The 21199-nt window shown below is 39.0% G+C and overlaps 1 protein-coding gene across 2 annotated transcripts; it reads left to right on the top strand.

Annotated features, from left to right (window-relative positions):
* Positions 1–5611: 5611 nt before the first annotated feature.
* Positions 5612–20834, top strand: LOC139935782 (uncharacterized). 2 transcript variants are annotated; one of them, XM_071930367.1, is made up of 3 exons: positions 5612–5749; positions 19133–19230; positions 20266–20834. In XM_071930367.1, exons 1-3 carry the CDS (start codon positions 5703–5705, stop codon positions 20568–20570), a joined length of 450 nt encoding a protein of 149 aa, XP_071786468.1. In that variant the 5' UTR covers positions 5612–5702; the 3' UTR covers positions 20571–20834. The 2 variants fall into 2 exon arrangements, with proteins under 2 accessions (XP_071786468.1, XP_071786476.1); XM_071930375.1 differs by lacking the exon at positions 19133–19230.
* Positions 20835–21199: the final 365 nt, after the last annotated feature.

Raw genomic sequence — 21199 nt, 5'->3', positions numbered from 1 at the left:
TTATGAATTCATCTTTAAAACTGGCATTTGGTTGATTAACATTGTTGCATTAATGGTTGCTTTGATCCAGTTGGTTAACACTGAAGCATTAATGCAAAAACATTTAGTGCCTTTTTAAAATCAGATTTTCATGGGTGGAAATCAGACTGACACTCTTTGTTCTGAAAATTTTCCCTCAGGTACCATTATACAATATATTGGGAACAAATTTGTCCTCAATAGTGTTAAATATATTACCGCAATGTTTCATGCTGTTGTATGATAACCTACCTATCGTTGCGGTACCTGCTGCCAAAACATAGGATTCGAACTGCCTCTAGCTACCGGGCAACCTGGGTAGTGTAGTTGGTAAGACACTGCTCTAGAATTGCAAGGGTCGTGGGTTCGAATCCCACTCGAGTAACAAACCTGTGATATTTTTTCACAGGACTCGGGAAAGTACTGAGTATACAGTGCTAACACACATCGGTGTAAATGGGTAAAAATCAAAACTAATAACCTACCTCTTACTGAGCTTTCAAAGTTTCCATTTGGTTCTCTTTGTATTTCAGTCTTTAGGTCTTGCCGAGTTGTTTCCAATGATGATGCCTTTCTAATATTATTACTTTCAAAAAAACTATGCATTAAAAAATGCAATAATTTTTTGTTAATGAATTGTCAGTTATTCAGTATTAATAACAGTTTAGGAACCTAATTTTTAAAACTTAAATTTTATATGAAATATTACAGTGATGACTTTATTGTATTTGCACTACTCTTTTATGATAATATTCAACCATTTATACAGTTTTTATGGAGTTTATTGTTAGAATTGTTTTATTTGAAAACAAATTCAATCTTTGTAACAGTACTGAATAATTAAGTAGAAATACTTGCACATCAGACAGTTTAAATGATGAAAATTTAAATGTAAACGAGAAATAGAATAGGTAAAGATGAATGGTTCGTCCTTTATGATTTCTCCAAAGCCACCAAACTTGAAAGTGCAGGAAAAGTTACTGGTTAGGGTACAAATAGTCAGTACTCAATTCTTTGGATTATAAACATAAACATAAAGATACATTCCTTCTGTTGTTGAAATTTTAATCTGAATGATGGTTTGCTTCTAAATTTGATGTTAACCTGCCTTTTAATTTGAACTAAATGTGCTTTTTAAAGTAATAAATTGTGTACTTGTTTATACATTTGTAGTTATACATTTAAATTTATTTAAACATAAAAGTTAGTTTAATTTTTGTTCTGTCTTGAAACAGTTATTTTGTAATTTGAGATATGCCAGGAGGTTTGTGGTACTACCATGGAATATCTTGGGCATTTGTGGTTGGGTGTTTGGCAGAACTGGTGGATGTTTTGATCATTGTGCCCAATGGCCTTTATAAGTTACTTGTAGTGTACATTTTGAGTAACACTGATGGCACTGAATTATCAAATCAGGTAGAGATTGTTAAAGAATTATTCCATTAGATGAAGCAACCATAACACAACACCTTCAAAGATATACACTGTGAGATGGTGCATATTGCTGCCAGACCATTCCAGAAACATTGGAACAATTATCTTTTTGATGCATTTCACAACACATGGGACCTACGGCTTTGCGTCCCATCCAAAGGATGCAGTAATAATGGTTAAGTGTCCAGCTTGAGGACACTAGTGTCAAGACAGGGACTTGAACCCACACTCTGCTGATCAGAAACACCAGAGCTCGAGTCCAGTGCTCTTGACGGCTGGGTCATGACACCCCGCTCCAACAGTCATCAAGAATGCATGTAGAGATATTTCCATGGTACGGCCACAATCTTCCTCATGTTGCACTTGCACCGCAGAATGGTCCTAATGTAAAATTGTATTCATATTTACCAGTTTAGAACAATATTTAACTAGCCTTATGAACAATATTAGCTTCGTATTTTATATAATGTACTAAAAAGAATGCCGTCCAATCTATATTTATATTTATTTATTTATTTACATGTGCAGCCAGCTTCTTGTTTGCCTTTCTATATAATACTACAGGTAACTGGTTTTGTTTTAATAATTAACTGATTAATTTTGGAACAAATTCAAACTGTACAAATTAATGTAATTGGACCTGCGTCAATGTGCTATTCAATGCCGTCCTGTGTAAATACATTTTAAAATTCACTTGACCAAAAGTTTTTACCTTTTGCAGTTAGCACCGTTTTATACTTACAAGAACAAAGACTTACAACAAATATGTATTAATGTCTATTCATTGTCGTCTTGTGTAAATAAATTTAAACATTTCCATAATGTTTTACCCTTTTATGTTTACGAGAACAAAGACTAACACAACATTTTATTTAGATTTAAAGACAGTGGACACTATTGGTAATTGTCAAAGCCCAGTCTTCTCACTTGGTGTATTTCAACATATACATAAAATAACAAACCTGTGAACATTTGAGCTCAATCGTCGAAGTTGCGAGATAATGAAAGAAAAAACACCCTTGCCACACGAAGTTGTGTGCTTTCAGATGCTTGATTTTGAGACCTCAAATTATAAATCTGAGGTCTCAAAATCAAATTCGTGGAAAATTACTTCTATCTCGAAAACTATGTTGCTTCAGAGGGAGCCATTTCTCACAGTGTTTTATACCATCAACCTCTCCCCATTATTCGTTACCAAAGTAAGGTTTTATGCTAATAATTATTTTGAGTAATTACCAATAGTGTCCACTGCCTTTAAAACATGATAGAACATTTTTGATATGTTGTTCTTCCAGTTATAGTGTGCTCCATACAATCAATAAAAAACAAATACAGTGATACTGTAGCACAATGTTCAATTTACAAGTTCACAAACTCACATGATTTATTTGTCAACCCTCCTACTGTCTGACCATTTAATATTACCCACTGTGATTTTGAATGATAGATAAACTATGTCAGCCTGCAGTATGATGACATAGTGGTGAATGCACTAGACAGTACACAGTCAACCCTCTTACTGTTCAACCATTCAATATTATCAACTGTGTTTTTTTATTGACACTATGATATATCATGTTATGTTATATATATAATGATTATGTTATGTTATATATGATATATCATGTTATGATGGATCCACACAGTACACAGTCAACCCTCCTACTTTATGACCCTCCAGTATCATCCAAATAGACATGGTTTTGTCAGATTTAGTCTGCAATAATTATGATATAATGTGGTGAATGCATCTGCACAGTTCAGCATTCTCCCTATGGTCTGCTGGCCAAATGCATGGTTAAACACACAAGTACCAGTGAAAACCCTCATGTGGTGAATGCATCTACATGGTACACAGTCAACCCTCCTACTGTCTGACCATCATCCACTGTGTTTGAGGATGATAGATAGACTATGCCAGCCTGCAATATTACATCATGTGGTGCATCTATACCGTACAGCTTAATGTTAGTCAAACACTCTGTACCAGTGAAAACCCTGTGGCTGGTAGTTAATAGTTGTTACAAATAAAATAATTATGCCCTATCGAATCTGAAATATGGACTAGTGAAAAAGCGTATGCTTACTGAAAGCTAACTGTCACTGAAAAAGTTCTAAGGACAGTTCACAGGTAACCCTCCTAGTGTCTGACCATCCAATACCATTCACTGTGTTTGTGAATTATAGATCAACTTTGCTAGGCTACGTTTACGTTTATGTTGGTAACTCCGCAGGACTTTAAGCCATAGAGGAATAAATTACTCCATGTTTAAGCCAAGGGTGCCTGATTGTTGGTGGAGTGCTTAATTCTGGGGACTTCCAGGGCCACTAGGTAAGCATACAATACCGGTATGATCATGATGTAATGTGGCAGTGGTGAATGCGTCTGCACAGTTTCCCTTGCACAGCTTCTTATTGGACTATGTAAAACTTTGTTCTGGTAATATTTAATTTAAAAAATATATATTTCAAATAGGGGTTGGCAACTTGGGGGGGGGGGGGGTAGGTTGCCTTCTAGTTATGGCACTTTTATTTACCTTTCGGGATACACATCTGTTTTAAAGGGGATGTCCATCATGTGTGTTTCTCAACAAAACGCAGTCGTCGCTTGGAGCGGGTGCCCCGTGGAGAACGCCTAAACAGACGGTGCTCAGGTGTACCAGTCATTACCACAAAAGCTTCAATCATGGTCCCTGAAGTTTAAAGGCAGTGGGCAGTGGTAAATACTCAAAATATTTATTAGCATACCTTAACTGGTAACGAGTAATGGGGAGAGATTGATAGTATAAATCATTGTGAGAAACAGCTCCCTCTGAAGTGATGTAGGTTTCGAGAAAGAAGTAATTTTCCACGGATTTGATTGCGAGACCTCAGATTTAGAATTTGAGGTCTCGAAATCAAGCATCTGAAAGCACACAACTTCGTGTGACAAAGGTGTTTTTTCTTTATTATCTCGCAACTTCGACGACCGATTGAGCTCTTTGACAATTTCCAATAGTGTCCAGTGTCTTTAAAAATAATTATACAACTTTCATTCATTTTTAATGCCGTCTGTGACAAAGGGTGTATTATTTGGAAGTTTAAAGGAACACGTTGCCTTAGATCGGACGAGTTGGTCAAAACAAAAGCGTTTGTAACCGTTTTTTATAAAATGCATATGGTTGGAAAGATGTTTTAAAAGTAGAATACAATAATCCACACAAGTTTGCCTCGAAATTGCGTGGTTTTTCTTCTACTGTGCGAACTAACATGGTCGGCCATTTATGGGAGTCAAAATTTTGACCCCCATAAATGGCCGACGTGTTAGTCGACGAGGTAAAAGGAAAACCACGCAATTTCGAGGCATGTTTGTGTGGATCATTGTATTCTACTTTTACAACATCTTTCTACCCATATGCATTTTATAAAAAACGGTTACAAACGCTTTTCAAAGACCAACTCGACCGATCCAAGGCAACGTGTTCCTTTAAGTGTGATTTTTAAAATAATTTGTTCGTCTTTCAGTTTCGTTGGACCTAAATCTTGTGATTTCTAATTGTTCTTTATTTTGTTTAATGGACTTACCTCCTTGTGATTTTTATTTGTTCCTTTAATTTTTGCCAGACTTCGGCCCTAAAGCGATTTGATTTGTTTCCTTTTCTTTTTAAATCATTTTTATTTTCTAAACGCCGGACTTACCCCTAACATAGCCCTGGCGGCCTTACACTTTCGTATTGTACTACAGTGACGTCCTGGACATCAGGGTACATTTCTGGGGCGGAAAATTTTCACAGCTTCATAACTCAAATCTTACCTGCAAGAAAGCACCAATTTCAACAAATTCACATTCCATGGCAGCATATGTTTTTCTGCGGTGGGTTTTGATCGTCATATATTCTTCACAAATCCGTTATTTTCATGAAATAATGCAGCTCCCAACGTTAAGGAATTCCCGTTTTTGTTCGTACTCTCACAGTCTGCCGTGTGTACGGAAGACGCACGACGCGCACATTTTGAATTGTGTTGCGTGTTAAAGCTGTGCAGTCAAGATCATAGATATAGAATAGAACAACTAGATCTATGGTCAAGATACGGTGACCAAGAATTCATGCGTCTTGCACGCGAATGTATACGCGTACGCACGACAACAGACAACACTGTGAGAAAACGATCGAAACGGGAATTTGTTTACGTTGGAAGCTGCATTATTTCACGAAAATGACGGATTTGTGAGGAATTTATGAAGACCAAAACCCACCGCAGAAAAATATATGCCGCCATGGAATGTGAATATGTTGAAATTAGTGGCTTGTTGCAGGTAAGATTTAAGTTATGAAGCTGTGAAATTTCTCCGCCCCAGAAACGGGCCTCAATAGTTAGGACTCTGTTCCTGTGTACAGAGAAAGAGTCCTATATAGGGCTACCCCTAACACAGCTTTTGTATTAAAACTGTTGCCCCGTACAAAAGAAATGAATTCCATTCCAATTGATTGTTCATGTGAAAGTAAACAAGAAAAGAAAGGGAATTTTTAATCCTCCAGTTTTGATCCTGGAGAAGAGTCCCCAATTTCCGAAGGCTAAATAGCAACATAACACACAAACATTATTGATGATTAAACAAAATGGTTAATAGTGTTATTGAGAGTTATCCTTAGCAATTTTTCGGAAGAAACGGACAAAACCGTCCAGTCCCGACAAACATTTAGATCACCGATTTTTCTTACCAGACCGAGAGAAGTAGAGTGCGCCCTCATTGTTCATTGCTTACTCAGGAAGGAGGCCACACTACGTGACTGCGACAATCTTGGCTTTCGATTCTGTGTTTACACTTGGACAGCAATGGCAGTTCATACCATAATTTCATTAAAAACGAATCTTGGTGGGCAATAGTTACATGCAATAAAAGTCCACACAGCACCAAAGGAAACGCGGATAACGTTTTTTTTTTTTTTTTTTTTTTTTTAAGAAACCTTTTCAAACTCTATAGGGTAGTTCTTTGATCGAGTGCATTACACCATTTACACGGACCCCATATGCCTACAGTACATCTCGTCCAAAACAACACATGCTCGTGTATGTTGGTGTAGCTGATGTTTTCTTTCCCTTTGGGCCATCTTGGATCACGCAAGACTCCTTTTCACTATCGCCCCCCTCCTCCGTCCGCTTAGGATATCCGCTGCGGTTCACCAACGGAACCGACGGGATACCACCAAAATGGGCAGCTCCATAGCGAGCGCGTCCCTGACCCGCGCAGATGGCCCACCCGTCGTTGTTAGTCCTAAAACTCTAAGGATACGCCATCTCTCGCCAAATCGCCCCACAGGTAAAGAAAATATCCAAACATATAATCAGTCATCATATGGAAGTGTTTTAGTGGCTTCACCTGCCCTTGCTGGATGTAGACTTTCCCACGTTGTCATAAGATGTGAACAGTGCACCCAGGTGTATCCTTGCTGTAAATCTTACATTTCAGCTGTATTTCAAGATTTGTTGACGACTGTTTCGTTGGCCTTAGTGGTTCAAGTCAGGTGAGCACGTGTTGTCTACGTGCTTTGATGATCGCGCCAAGGTGTGCACCTGGTGACATCACGTAACGGCCGTGGAACAAACGGCTGTTGCTGAATATAGGTAACGTTACCTACAGTGTGCATTTCTCTCGAGGGATAGATAATTCAATCTTAACTTTCAAGAATGTTTATTTCTTAATACTCACTTTTAGTTTTCCTTCCTCCATGGTTTTACCTGATGAAAGAGGGTCATTAAGGCCAGCCCACGACGACATGTGGTCTTTTGGCTCGAAGTCCACCACGGGACGAACACGCTGGATTCTTAGTCACACACCCAACTGTAAATTGTGAAAAATACACAAAACTAATATTTTACGGTACAATGTTTGTTTCATTACAAATCGTTATTAGAAATAACAGTTTTGTCTTGTGACGAGAGATAACCGGAATGAAATAAGAGAAGTATTAAAATCGTGTTACCGTTCAGTCTAAAAACATCAGCGTCACTACCAAGGGCATTTCAATGATCCTTGCAATTGATTTAATGAATGGCAGGCATAGGTCTATCCAAAATGCCGTGCTAGTATGTCAGAGTTGGCGCCAAAATGAACCATTTTCTTCTTTTAAGACCAACCACCTCTACCGTAACTCGGTAAAAATAACACATTCAGTCAACGCCAAGTTCTTAAAATAACACGAACTTTTAACTTGTTAAACACACAGGTAATTGCTTAAAATAATTACTAGCTGAAGACAACGTCAGTTTTTGTACTGCGGACAAAGTTACATTGTAAACTATTTCACAAATTGCACTGCAGAAAAATACCCTGCCATGTAAAAGACCCACAACACAATAAGATATGGCCACTATTGGAACAGGTAGATATGCGCACATGGATATTTTCACCGGTGAATATGAGCTTTTCTGATATACGACATATGTAAATAAACCTTACGCCTCTCGTAAATATAAAGTGTAAACTCTGCAATGGAATGTGTTTCGGCTCATCAGTAGAAATGTTTATAAACCTTCAAATACTTCTACTGAGGGGAAAAACCTCCCAAGTTCGCAATTGGTATTATAGGCCTCCAACATGATTTTCTCCATAGTATTTATTTACTATTATTTCTCATTCTTATCAAGGTGTTTCACGCGGCACCTTTAAGTTGGAAATCCGGGGATGTTGTGGTCATAAGTCGGGTCTATAAATGGTAACTATACCTACAGGGGAGAGATGAATTATGGGAATGAGGTAGACAGATGCACGCCATATTTCTTGCTGCTGGCCAGGTGTTGGGGAAGGTAGCCCATGTTTTTCTTTTTTTGACTACATGTTGAGATCGTAATCACGCAATCGTCAGATGGAAACCTTGCGAAACAACCTTTCATCGTCAGTCCTTTTCCCAACTTAGTTTATGAAGTGTGCCATACATGAGAAACGCTCAAAGGGGAGCTGTACTGAAATCAACATTAAAGGAACACGTTGCCTTGGATCGGACGAGTTGGTCTATTAAAAGCGTTTGAAACCGTTTGTTATGAAATGCATATGGTTAGAAAGATGTTTTAAAAGTAGAATATAATGATCCACACAAGTATCACTCGAAACTGCACGGTTTTCCTTTTACGTCGCGAACTATCACGGTCGGCCATTTATGGGAGTCAAAATTTTGACTCCCATAAATGGCCGACCGTGTTAGTCGACAGGGTATAAAGAAAACCACGCAATTTCGAAGCATATTTGTGTAGATCATTGTATTCTACTTTTACAATATCGTTCTAACCATACACATTTTACAACAAACGGTTACAGAACGATTTTCAAATACCAACTCGACCGATCCAAGGCAACGTGTTCCTTTAAAGGTGCTACTGCTTGGCCTACCTACAAAGTGAGTGCTATCTTGGAAGGGACGGTTTTGTTAACGATTTGAAGTTTTTGTGTCCAGTACATGCCGAGGAAAAACTCCAGGATATTAACAATGAAATGAAGCATACTCATTAAAGTCAAAGGAAAGCTTTAACAGTTAATATCTGAGACGACCCTATAAACTAAGTAATAATATCCCAAATCACGCTGCCCTGTTGCTTTAATATAAAAAACCAAAGAATCAAACAATAACACAACTCACTCAAACAAACTTACAAAGTCATATAAAGGCATGGGTATACCTTTAGTAATTGCCAAAGACAAGTATCCTCACTTGCATAATATTAAACAACCATGTGCACGTTTGGGGCCAATTGGTTGTCACAAGCATCAGATGCATCGAGAAAGGTAATTCATGCCCGAGATCTTTCTTATTCAAATTTAGGGTGAACAACATGCCGTGGTAAACACAATTTGAACAAAATGGAAGGTATTTAGTTTGACATGTCTTTGAACCCACGACCTCTATGGCTTGTAAGAAGGGTGGACATCTTCAAATCTCGACCACCTAGAATGTGGTAAGTCACGATACACGGAACAGACATTACCCGTAATCGGATTTCTTAGGCCGGGAATGCAGCCACCCAAAAGCCATGGGACAACACACACAAAATTATCAGTGAGTTAAAAATGCCACAAATTGTTTTACGGAGAGTCATAAGCCTACTTTGAAAGTGAATTTGTTGTATAAAAAAAGGAAACTTAGCACTCGCACAACTTCATAGAGTGTTTTGTGTATAGCCTATGTTCGTGTTTTTAAAAAGAGAAATTCCAAACATTTTCAGAATCAAAGTTTGGACATACATTTTTCACCTTAAAAAAAGTGTAGGCCTATAACTATATAGACTGAAGTTTTACCGATATATGTTTTACCGAGCTTCGAGTGAGGCTACAGTTTTAAGGGGAAAATGTGCCCACACAAAGGTCATAAACATCCTGTAGAATTTTACAAAAAGGCTGCTGAGTAACTGTAATATATGACCCTTTGTACTCACTCATCAAGTTTATTGACTCAGTGAACATAAGTGAACATCAGAGAACGTTGTAAATCAAAATCAAGAGCAAGTCCAACAAAATGACAACATCGTCAACCATCAAGGAACGTCAAGTTTTTGCCTCAATTTACCGTCAACCGTTTGCGTACGGGCCAGGCTAGAGTGATTACATGCTTGTATTAAATAAAAGAGCAAATAAAACAGCGGTAGTTGGTCGTCAGTTCACCGTCAATATTGAAGTCGTATGGATTTATCTTCGAATTCAAAAACTTATAAATTTTCCCACAAAGGTTCGGTGATCAAATTGTTGAGGCTGGTATAGATTTCTAATAAAATCAGTGTATTTTTTTGAACTAGATAAACAATGTTTTTTGGTGCTGTAAGCTAGAAGACAAGCACGACAGCACTAAATAGGCCAAATATATAAGTTGGCATAAATACTTCCTTTTTGAACTATAAGCTTTCAAAGTAAGTCTCGTCCCTGCACCGTTTAATACGCACTAAATGCTACCAACTGTCATCGCACGTTTTAAATTACTGTTGACGTGTTGCTTGATAGCTTTTTGTTCAAAGCCTTAACCCGTTTACAAATATCCCAGGATGAACTTCCGTGCCAAGTACTATCGGTGATGCGACGGTAATAACACCCTTGGGTTTAACGCGATCGGCGGCATGCGGAAGTCATCAACTCACGGTCGCATCGAGCTAAGGCCCTATACGCGGTCTTTTGATGAGGAGTCCGGAACGCGTCTGTAGGATATCGCTTTAACATGTGGACATTTGCGGGCCAAAGTGCGGTTATTTTCCCCGCAATATGAAGGACGGGAATCTGGCATTTTTCTCGACCAAGGTTCATCGTTTTACCGTTCTTTAAACTTTCTTCGAGACACACACTCGCATCCGCTGTAAATTATCAAACGTCCAAGTGATAAATGACATTATAAATACTTTATGATTAATTTTTGCTAACAAGTGACGACTGATGCAAACATGGGCCGGTTTTGATTTGTAAACACACAAATCTAGTTCGGATTCGTTCGCTTTTTTTCCATAGATTGAGAGTTAGGTCTTGACTGTATTTTTGATGGTCACATTTAAAATGAGGAGTGGCGAGTTGCTATAGTTTATGGATGTGGTACTCACGGAGTAAGGAACACATTGCCTTGGATCGGTCGAGTTGGTCTTTGGCAAGCGTTTCAAACCGTTTGTTATAAAATGCATATGGTTAGATAGATCATTTAAAAGTACAATATAATGGTTCACAACAAACATGCCTCTAAATTGCAGTGTTTTCCTTTTACGTCGAAAACTAACACGGTCGGCCATTTTGTGGAGTCAAAATTCTGACTCCACAAAATGGACGACCGTGTTTGTTCGCGACGTAAAAGGAAAACAACGCAGTTTCGAGGCATGTTTGTATAGACCATTATATTCTACTTGTAAATTATCTATTTAACCATATGCATTTTTTAGCAAACGGTTTGAAACGTTTTTCTGAAGACCAACTCGGCCGATCCAAGGCAACGTGTTCCTTTAAGTTATGTGACTGCTAAGTTTCATGTACACACAACAAGTCACTTTACTGTGTTCACTGTTTTCAAATATCGCTGCTCGGCCTCGCAATATCAGCATTTACTAATTTCTAAAAAATCTACAACAGTAATAATAAATAGGCCTAAATAAATGTTTTAAGGGAAGTTTCCCCACACGACTATCTCTATACCATTAAGTTATGTGTAAATCTGATAATTATTTAAGTTTTACAATTTTTTTGCATAATACAAAGAGTTTTGATGTGCCAAGGTTCTGTATAGTAGCAAGTCCCAAAGACTTTGTTAAAACCTGCCCCAATACAATCAGCCTCGTGTGTTGCTTTTTTTCTGACATCAGACGACTTGACATTTTCTGCTATCCAAAACCCAAACCCCAAAGTGAGTTTACTTAGCAAAACCGCTAGAAAAACACCGCAATACCACGACTAAACTAACACCACTGTGCACATAGGTCTACGTGCGTTACTCATTTTTCAAAGACAATTCACGGCGTAAAAGTATTACCACTTTATCCCCACGAGGACACCGAAGCTGATACCTCCTTCCCAAGTGGTTTGTGCCGCACTTGATTCCAGATGTGAACCTCGTCAAGAAATCTAAATCGTCTCTAAACGACCCCTGGAACCTTGGATCCCCCTTCTATTTGGAGTCTCAGTATTTAAAGATGTGGTTTCGATGGCAATATTGTCCTTGGGGCTGAGAAAAACAACCCACGAAACGCCACTTTTTTTATGAGTAAAATTCTCCTGAATGAGCCAAATTCAGAATCAATTAGATACAAATTCAATAAATCGCAGTTTCTATAATTAGGTCCTATTAATATTACATAATCATTTTGTGGTAGCCCCACCTGCGTATTGTCAGTAGGAGGCATGCCTGGTAGGAGAGCAAGACCGTGGTAGGACCTCCACGAACTGTTTGCATTTATCCATCAGTCTTATCATAAGTTTTGTATAAAGCTTTGTATGGTGTGGAGAAATAGGAAGAAACTTGCGGGGACAACCGTGTGTAAATCCTTTTTGTGTGAGTGTTGACTAGACGTTTCGATCGGTATACTCTGCTCGGATCCCCTTTTCTCATGAAGACGAGCAGAGTATACGGTCCGAAACGTCGTGACAAAACCGGCTCTTCCCAGAGCCAACACTCGCTCAAAAGAGATTTCGCATGGTTGTACCCGCAAATTAATTTACTATTTATTTATAGTTTCTACCCAAGTCTTATCATAGTAAAACTGAACACACCATCAGCGTCTTAAAAGGAGGACTTCATCACTAGCTTTCTCTTTTTTAGAGCATCTTTCTCAAGGGTTGCAAGGATTCGAGTATTGCGTTCACGTGTAGATTTTAAGCCGAGAAAAGGTTAATATTTTAATTTTACCTTTTGGTTACTTTGCTATATATAGGTTATGATTAGGTTTAACAAGACCAAGGCTGTGTAGCTCTTTATTCATCCATTCAACTTGTACAAGTTCATTGGCAACTCAGTTCATGATTTTGGAGTATTTTTCCAAGAATATACAAAGTGCTCCATCAACATTCTCTGTCGATTATGCATAAAAATATGTAACCATGAAGGAAGGGTTTGAACCATGTGAACAAATGGAAGCATGTTGTGTGGCTGCACGTTTTCATGATAAGTCAGAAAACAAGTCTCGATTAATGAGTCAAATTTAAGAGGGGGTGGTGAAATCAAGTCATATTTTCAGAATTAAGTAATTCTCCTGAGAACTGCAGGGGGAAGCCGCAATTTACAGTGGTTTCCCGCAAGCCAATTCAGTCATTGCACATTAGCGGATTGCGTGCCGAGTGGTAAATCACTCCAACGTCCCATGGGTACCAACCAAAAACCAACACAGGGGCCGTCGCCCCATTATCGATGTTATCAACAACTTGCGGGATTCGAAGAACACAAACTGTTTTCAAATCATTTTAAGAAAAGTTGTGTTTACCGCGGTTTTCAAAACGTTGAATCAACTCACTCATGATTGTGCAATGAACACCTTCCTATCGGTTAACGTTTGCTGATTAGTAAAATATATTAGCAAACACGTTCTGTGCGTAAAAACGGTAAGTTCTGGATTGCTATCGGAAACTTATTACTGTACAGTAGTATAGGCTCCAACACCTTATACCGGATAATCTTAATTTAAAATTAGCAACAATTAACTGGAAACCTTATACTATAATTCGCTGTATTTCGTTGTGTACTCCCAATTTTAAAGAAAGTGTTGACATAAAGTCAGAATTGACTCGGGATCGGGGGGGGGGGGGGTGATTAATCTGAGTCTGGCTGACCACTGTCTTTAAACTGGTTAGAATGTAATTTTAACTCAGATTCTGAGTCAGTGTGGCCCATTTATGGATCATTTTGACACAGATTCCGGATCATACTGACCACCAAGAAATTGATCAGGCCACCGGGACCCAGAATCAATGTCACCAGACCTGAGGTTTTTAGAGTGTTTTACCTGCCGTGTCAAATTGATTTTCACCAATTTGCGCCATTCTCCGACTAAGGCCTATAAAAAAAGGTTTATTTGAATTTACACAGACACAGAAGCTGCATTCCATGTTGCGGGGGAGGGAGGGCGCAGACCCATGTTTTGGTCAGTCTGACCCTAATTCCAGGTCATTTTGTCCAGTCTCTGCACCTACGAAACATTATTAAAACTATCTTTATCTGACTCGGATCTCCGATGCTCGGATCTAGTGACTCTGATCGACTCTGAACTGACTCAGATCGACACTGACTCGGATCTACTCTGACTTGGATCTCCAATGATCGGATCTAGTGACTAGGATCGATACTGACTCTGATTATACTCTGACTCAGATCTACTCTGACTCGGATCTCCGACGCTGGCATCTAGTAACTCGGATCGAGAGTCGGATCTACGATGACTCAGATATACACCGACTCGTATATTCAGGTGTAAGCCGGCTCCAGGCTAAATCAAATATATTTAAACCATCTCTTTAAGACGAAAGGGCCATTTTGCCATCGAGCGTAACACGCAAACTACACCTTAAAGTGGATGGATAAGTCATGAACCCTCATATTACATTCAACAGATATTACGTCTAAATCACTGATGTGGTCTGCAAGTATCAATCACACAGAATGAAAATAATAAATGTTTAATGAGTGATGTCCTGACGCGTTGAATGAGACTCAACAGAAAGTCTCGTCAAACATCCCTTCCCTGTAGCATCGTTCTGTGGCATCATAAGCGAGAAAGCACTCTAAATTTAACCCCACCCATGCTTGGGGATTGATGAACTTCAATGAGACATCGTAATTTCTACGATCATTAATTATCAAAGACCAGTATTCTCACTTGGTGTATCCCATACCCAACATATGCATAAGATAACAATTCTGTGAACATTTTGACTCAATTGGTCATCTTAGTTGTAAGAGAATAATGAACGAACAACACCATTGTTGCACTTTACGCGTGCTTTCAGATGCCTAAAAAGAGCATGCCTGAAATCCTTTATTTTATTCAAATTCTTGAGTTACAAATTATCTCTTTCCTCAAAAATTACGTTACTTCAGAGGGAGTGGTTTCTCACAATGTTTATACTATCAACAGCTCTCCGTTTTTATGCTAACGTTTTTGTTTTATAGTAATTACCAATAGTGTCTAGTGTCTAGGAGAGACAAAAGTGAGACAACTGGAAATGTAACGACAGGTACAGTTAATTTGTGGATAATTGGTAACGGTTCATCCACCCTTACAGACCGATTCATCAATCCATTAATCCTTGAACTACCTATCAAATAATGTTACCCTTTCCAGCAGGGAAGTCATGATTATAATTGCTCAATCATCTGATAATAATTATAGGCCTACTTTGGTAAGGTATACGATTGATTCTCATTGCTTCTGTGATTAAAGAAAGACGAAAAAATGTCCGTAACCACATTTTCCCTGAAATTATAGACAGAGTTTAAATTAGGAGATGAAATGGGCGTGTGTGAAGTAAGTTAAATGTTTAGCATTATATGTCATTAGGTCATTGACTCGCAGTTTGAATCTTCCTAATGCTTACATGGTCCTATAAAATCCTCTTAAATCATGTCTGGCTCACAGGTAATAACTAAACCATAAACTTCTTGCCTACTGACCATACATGCTGAAACAGCGCCCTCTATGAGATCAAAGAAAGACCTATCACTGGCTGAGAGTTGCGAGTGTAAACGTCGTGTGCGCGTTACCATTGTTGGACAACGACAACCTCAGCGTTCATTTTCTAGTATTTCCCAACACCATCAACGTTACTTCAGGGGCCGATTTCACAAAGAGTTAAGATTGTGTATCAATCTTAATTGCTAAGCGACATCTGATGTCACAATTGCAAATAACTATGGCAATATGGCACAACTCATCTAGAGATGAATCTTACAGTGCATTGTGAAATCGATCACTGTTGTCTCCTTGCAGATACATCACCCGAGACAACTACGGCACGCTCACCATATCGTGAGTCAACAGGTAAACGTGTTCACCACAATGTTATGACCATATCATAATTATAATATTATGAATATTATAATGGTGATCAATATTACACAAGGACACTGAGTCTCAAAAGGGCGCAACCAATATTAAAGTTATGATGATGTCAGGTGAATAATCTGAATGAATTTCAGCCAAGATCTCCAGCCGTTTTCGTTCAAGGTGTTCTTGAGCGAGAACAGACACATTTACGTTTCTGAATTACAGAAACAATAAAATCAATCTCTTATCTTTCCCCGTCTCTCTCACTCTCTATACGATCCAATGATAAGATTTCTGACGGAACCTTTCAGTATATTATTGGAACAGTTCATAATTTATAAATTAATATTAAGAAAGATTCCAGATATGACCCCCCCCCCCCTTTTAGCCGTCTATCTGTCTGCACTGGGCCCGTTTGAATGTCACGTATCCTCTCGCGGGAATGAACGGGAATTGTCAAGGGGGACAGAAAATGAAAAAAATCAGACTTCTGCACGAATTTATAGATTACTTTGTCAACAGTGTTATCTGATATGCGAGACGGGGAGAGGGGCACAACCTGTTGGGCCAAGCCCCCCCTTGAGTATTCGGGAAATCAGGGGGAACAACCTTGGTTACTACCGAGGAAGACGTTGAATCAAACCCTCCCCCTAGGGGATGGGCTTTACACGGGATGCTCTTGAATCATCACGCCCAAACGGGATGGGGCTTATTTAGTTCCACGCACAGTTGAATAACACCACTTACATAGTTTTCGGATTATGCCATTTTAGAGAAATGGTGATTGCGCTGGGCTTCCTATTGAGGTGAGGCGTACGGAAAGATGACTGAATGTGAATCTACAATCAGGACTTGATGACTGAATGTGAATCTACAAGTCAGGACTTCATAAAGTTTTTTTAAATTTCAAACTGGAAGTAAAACTTACAAGGCAGTGTAGGACATATCAACGAAAATAAACTCTAAAAAACAAATCAGATACCAGCACCTCCACCAATGGTATAATCGATGACAGCTTTACATGATAAATATCAACCGTGGAGATATCAGCTGGCTGTATTAAGAAGATGTACGATCGTCGATATCAGCAACCCCCCTCCAGTGTGGCGTAGTTAGCATATTTTTGAGAGGGCCACCGGACGGCAAAGATTTGATTCTGTATTCTTGTGTACTGAGTCATCAGATTTTGACTTTAACGTTATAAGCAAAGCATGCTACCTACGCGGACCAAGGGGTGGGATCAGCCGCATTTTGGGACTTTCCGTTTTTTCGGAGAGCAAAAACTATGGGACGCCAAAGAGGCATACATTTCAAAACTTTACGTTACTCGAAATAAGTTAAATTGGGATGTAGTTAAACGTTTTGTCCCTGATAAAATGAACGAAGAGCTCGGTTTAGCTTCCTTTGAAAGTGATCATTTTGGATTTAAAAACTAACTGCAAGTGAAGTCAAGCTCCCGTTATGAATTTGTAAGAACAAAGATCACTGATTTACCTCAGCCTGAACACGAAACTCAATTCTGCTTTAAGTTTCTCTGTTTCATTGCCTCTTACGACATCGTTCATTAGAAGGAAGTTCCAGTTTTCTTGTTCACGAAACTTTTATAATAAAAAAAAGGCTTCATCATTGAGAAGGAAATACACCAGCTATCAAAGTCATGCTATTGCATGCAGTAAGCCTATTCATAGAATTATGTTTAGTTTTGGTCTTTCACAAGTTTGTTTAATTCGGTGACATTATTTGGTGGAGGCAAATAAAAATTGCCACACTGACCAGTAGAGTTATTGCTATCATAGTTCAATCCAAGAGTACGATTTTAAAAGACAAATCGCCTCAAATATTTCACCTTTTTTTGTATAGTCTACTTACTGACTCTTGATTAATTCGCATCTCTACAAAAATGATTTGCGGAAAAACTCTTTCACAAAAACCAAAGGAAGAAAGAACAAATAAAACTAATGACGTCATTCTGTGCGTCATTTGGATTCCAGCAACGTTATTTGTGTCACTATAGGCACGGGTTCTAAACAGACGCCTGTCTACTCTTAAAGATCTACATGACACAAAGTTCATGAAATGATGACATTTTGATGGATGAGCTGAACACTTCAAACGCTTCCACGTAGCACCAATAAATGTAAATCGTGTAAATAACAGTGCCTTGTGAGCTTCGGTGCTTGCCCTTATTCATGTTTTTTTTTCATCGTCGATCCAAACTTCACATTTGGCCCCATTCTGAAGGGAGTTTGTGCACTTGCTCTTACCGAAAAGTATTTGTGTTCTTTCATTATATCAAATGCCATTTTCGACCGTGTAAATTGTGCACTTTAAAACTTACCGATGGTTACCGATTGCTGTTTTCCCCTAATACCACTCTAACCACTCTACAAAAAGCCATTTTGGGGACAACCCTTTTTAGAGTGAAAGATGTTGACAAATCCCATGATATTATGTTTTGTTGACGCGCTTGACTGTGCAAAGGGCAAGGAGGTCGTTCAATATTGCTGAACTCGGAAAAAAAACACATTTTTTACCAGTGCTCTTTCTTTCATTGCGAATGTGTAAATCGTGCACTTACATAGCTTACCTAAAGATGACACACGGTAAGAGCTTTAAGCTTTCTCGTTTTAAAAAGTTTGTTTCTGTTAGGATTTTTGGGGGTTGCTATATTTGTTTTCGTTCTGTGCTTTTAGGCCATTCCGTTGTCATGGAAGTGACGAATTTTAGGCTTTAACTTTCTTCCCTTCGGGAGTAGTTATATTTAGTAGGAATTAACTAGGTAATTGTCACTAAATAGAGTGCCATTTGAACCCCCTTTCTATGGTGTCTCATGAACATTAAGTTACGAAAAAAAGAAGTTATTATAGAGTGGTAAACATAGGCAGACGGTTTCTAGTACTTTACTGCCCAAAGCCTCACATTTCCACCAATTTGCGGCTTCAAAACTGAGAATAAGCAATCCCCGTTAGCAAATCAATGAAGCAATTCACGAATGAGGCAGAAATGACACTTTTATTTATAACTCCGGAGTTGGGTTTCACTTCAATTCCAGATCCAGTGTCACGATGCACTACCAGTTGTTTACTGACCTCATCATACACACAAAGATGTATATTTAAAACCAAATCCATACCTTGAAACATCAACAATGATGAACAATCTACAAGGGAATCTCTCTCTAATTTTCCACTGCACTTCCCCCGATTTTGATCAGGTTCCATGGGTGTACTTACCGACAAAGACCCCCGTTCAGCAGAGGTATTTCGGTGGGGGAAATTGAGCCGTTTCACGGGCAGCAAACGAGGCCGACAGGTAAGATAATGCCCCGGGGGCTCTGGCCACACCTCTGTAGTGTTATATCATAAGAGCGATGGTTAAATTGAGCATGGTCGAACAGCGAGGACACTGCCTGGGGGAGAAATAAAGAATGAAAGGTGACTGTCAAATTGGGGCAGGTGGGAAATACTTAAAAGAAACAAAATAATATATGAAAAGGACAGAGTGATACAAAACCATAGAGCTCTATGTACAAAACCGGCGTTTCAGTGAAGCGTCCGAATAAAAACCCCTCAGCAGGAGGAGGACCCAAATGACAATCCATGAGGCTCGTTGTCATCTGAGTGAAATTCAAACTTGGGTCCAATCTACCACTGGCAGACTTTCATTTTGTAATACAGTACAGACAGATGGGAAGAGTCATATGGCTTGATCCAACCTATTTCTTCATCCATGGTCCAACCACGTTCTTTATGGTCCAACCGATCAAGAACTTTCTCAAAAAGAACCATCCATGGTTCAACGAAAACGAAAAGGAGGAAAGTGAAAGAACGGCTGCGGGGGAGTTCGGCGATTATCAAGTTTAGCCGTAGAGCAAGGACCGTGGTCCATTTTTAATGGTTGCCACTGCCAAGCTACACGCATCTGGATCTTCTCACCAGTATTCCAACAGGCTCTTAGGCTCATACACCGCGACCTGTCACCTATCCCTTGAACCTCTCATAACAGCTATACCCCTTAAGCTTATCAGGACCCCCTCACAGCAACCGCTTCATCCCTCATCAGATGCTTATCTTGTTACCGTAACCATCGTAAGAGTCAACGGTTATGGGGTGCAGAAGTAGGCATTTAGGTGAGCCTATGGATGAGTTAATACATACTGGTTAATAATACAGTGGAATGTTGTGAATTCTTGGAAAAGTCATGTTGATCCAAATTCTTCCGCTTGTAGTTTCGAAGCGAACTGTCCTAATTTTATTAATAAATCAATGATCGTATCTGGATGTGAAGGTCGAACAGGATTCCATTTACAACCACATAATAAGCCTCGAACCATTTTCTTTGAAACAGAAAACAACAAGAACAGCAACAACAACAGTGGCGGCGGCAACGACAACGACAACGATACGACAGGGACAGGGACAGGGACAGCGTCAGCGACAGCGACAACAAAAGCAACATTCATTCAACAGAACCGCAAAGCAGCAACTGCAAAAGCAGCAACAGCACCAGCAGATGGCGTTGAAGTTCAAATCAGAGATCCGTGGTACAATGAATTTTTAAACCCCAGAATACGTTTCTCTGTTGTTTTTTTCGGAAACAATAACATTACTAAATCTAAACTGGATTTGATCGTATTCTCTCGGCTTTTATAAAGCGACTATTGAATATGAAGAAAAAGGCGAATCTTCCGTGTTGATGTAAAGGTTCTTTTTGAGTCGTTTTCCGCACGACCTGTCTTTATGACCTACGACCCAATTTAGTGCACAGGTCAAAAGTTCTGTAGGTTAAACTATTGCAGATAATAGATAGGCCAATAACCATTTAGTAGATTGGTCCTACTAGATTTTTCTGAGAAAAGAGTAAACCTACACTGTAATGGCATGCAAGATATCAACAAACCGATGTATATCATGTGATTAGAGAGTGTACAAAATCGAAACAAATGCCTGATGTTACTGTCAAGACACGACCCAAACCGCTACCATAAACACAAGCGTGTACCTAATACAGTTATGACGTCATTATGGCCGCCACATTTGTTACAGGTGTATTGGTAACAACTTGTGTAACTGAGTTTAAATTGTAAGCGTTTCGCCTTTTAGACCCGTTGACTACTTTCATTTATTGTGCCTCGGTGTATTTTTAACCCGGGTAAACAAATAGTGTCGTCTTGCATTTTGGTATCATTGGTTAGAAAAACAAAATGGCCGAACAGCAGCCCCTCTATGGAAAGTGGAAATGATAAACCACTAAAAGTCAATGAGAGTGCGGTCCAGAGAGA

Source organism: Asterias amurensis, chromosome 1 (assembly GCF_032118995.1).
Source record: "Asterias amurensis chromosome 1, ASM3211899v1".
NCBI classification, from domain to species: Eukaryota; Metazoa; Echinodermata; class Asteroidea; order Forcipulatida; family Asteriidae; genus Asterias; species Asterias amurensis.
Note: the sequence above shows the minus strand (reverse complement) of the source record. Positions and strands in the feature narration are given on the sequence as shown.

Coding starts and splice junctions, on each gene's coding strand:
- LOC139935782 (XM_071930367.1), top strand. CDS start 5,703: ATGCCGCCATGGAATGTGAATATGTTGAAATTAGTGGCTTGTTGCAG. Junction 5,750..19,132: donor AAATTAGTGGCTTGTTGCAG/GTAAGATTTAAG, acceptor GATTTTGATCAG/GTTCCATGGGTGTACTTACC. Junction 19,231..20,265: donor GCAGCAAACGAGGCCGACAG/GTAAGATAATGC, acceptor TCTTTGAAACAG/AAAACAACAAGAACAGCAAC.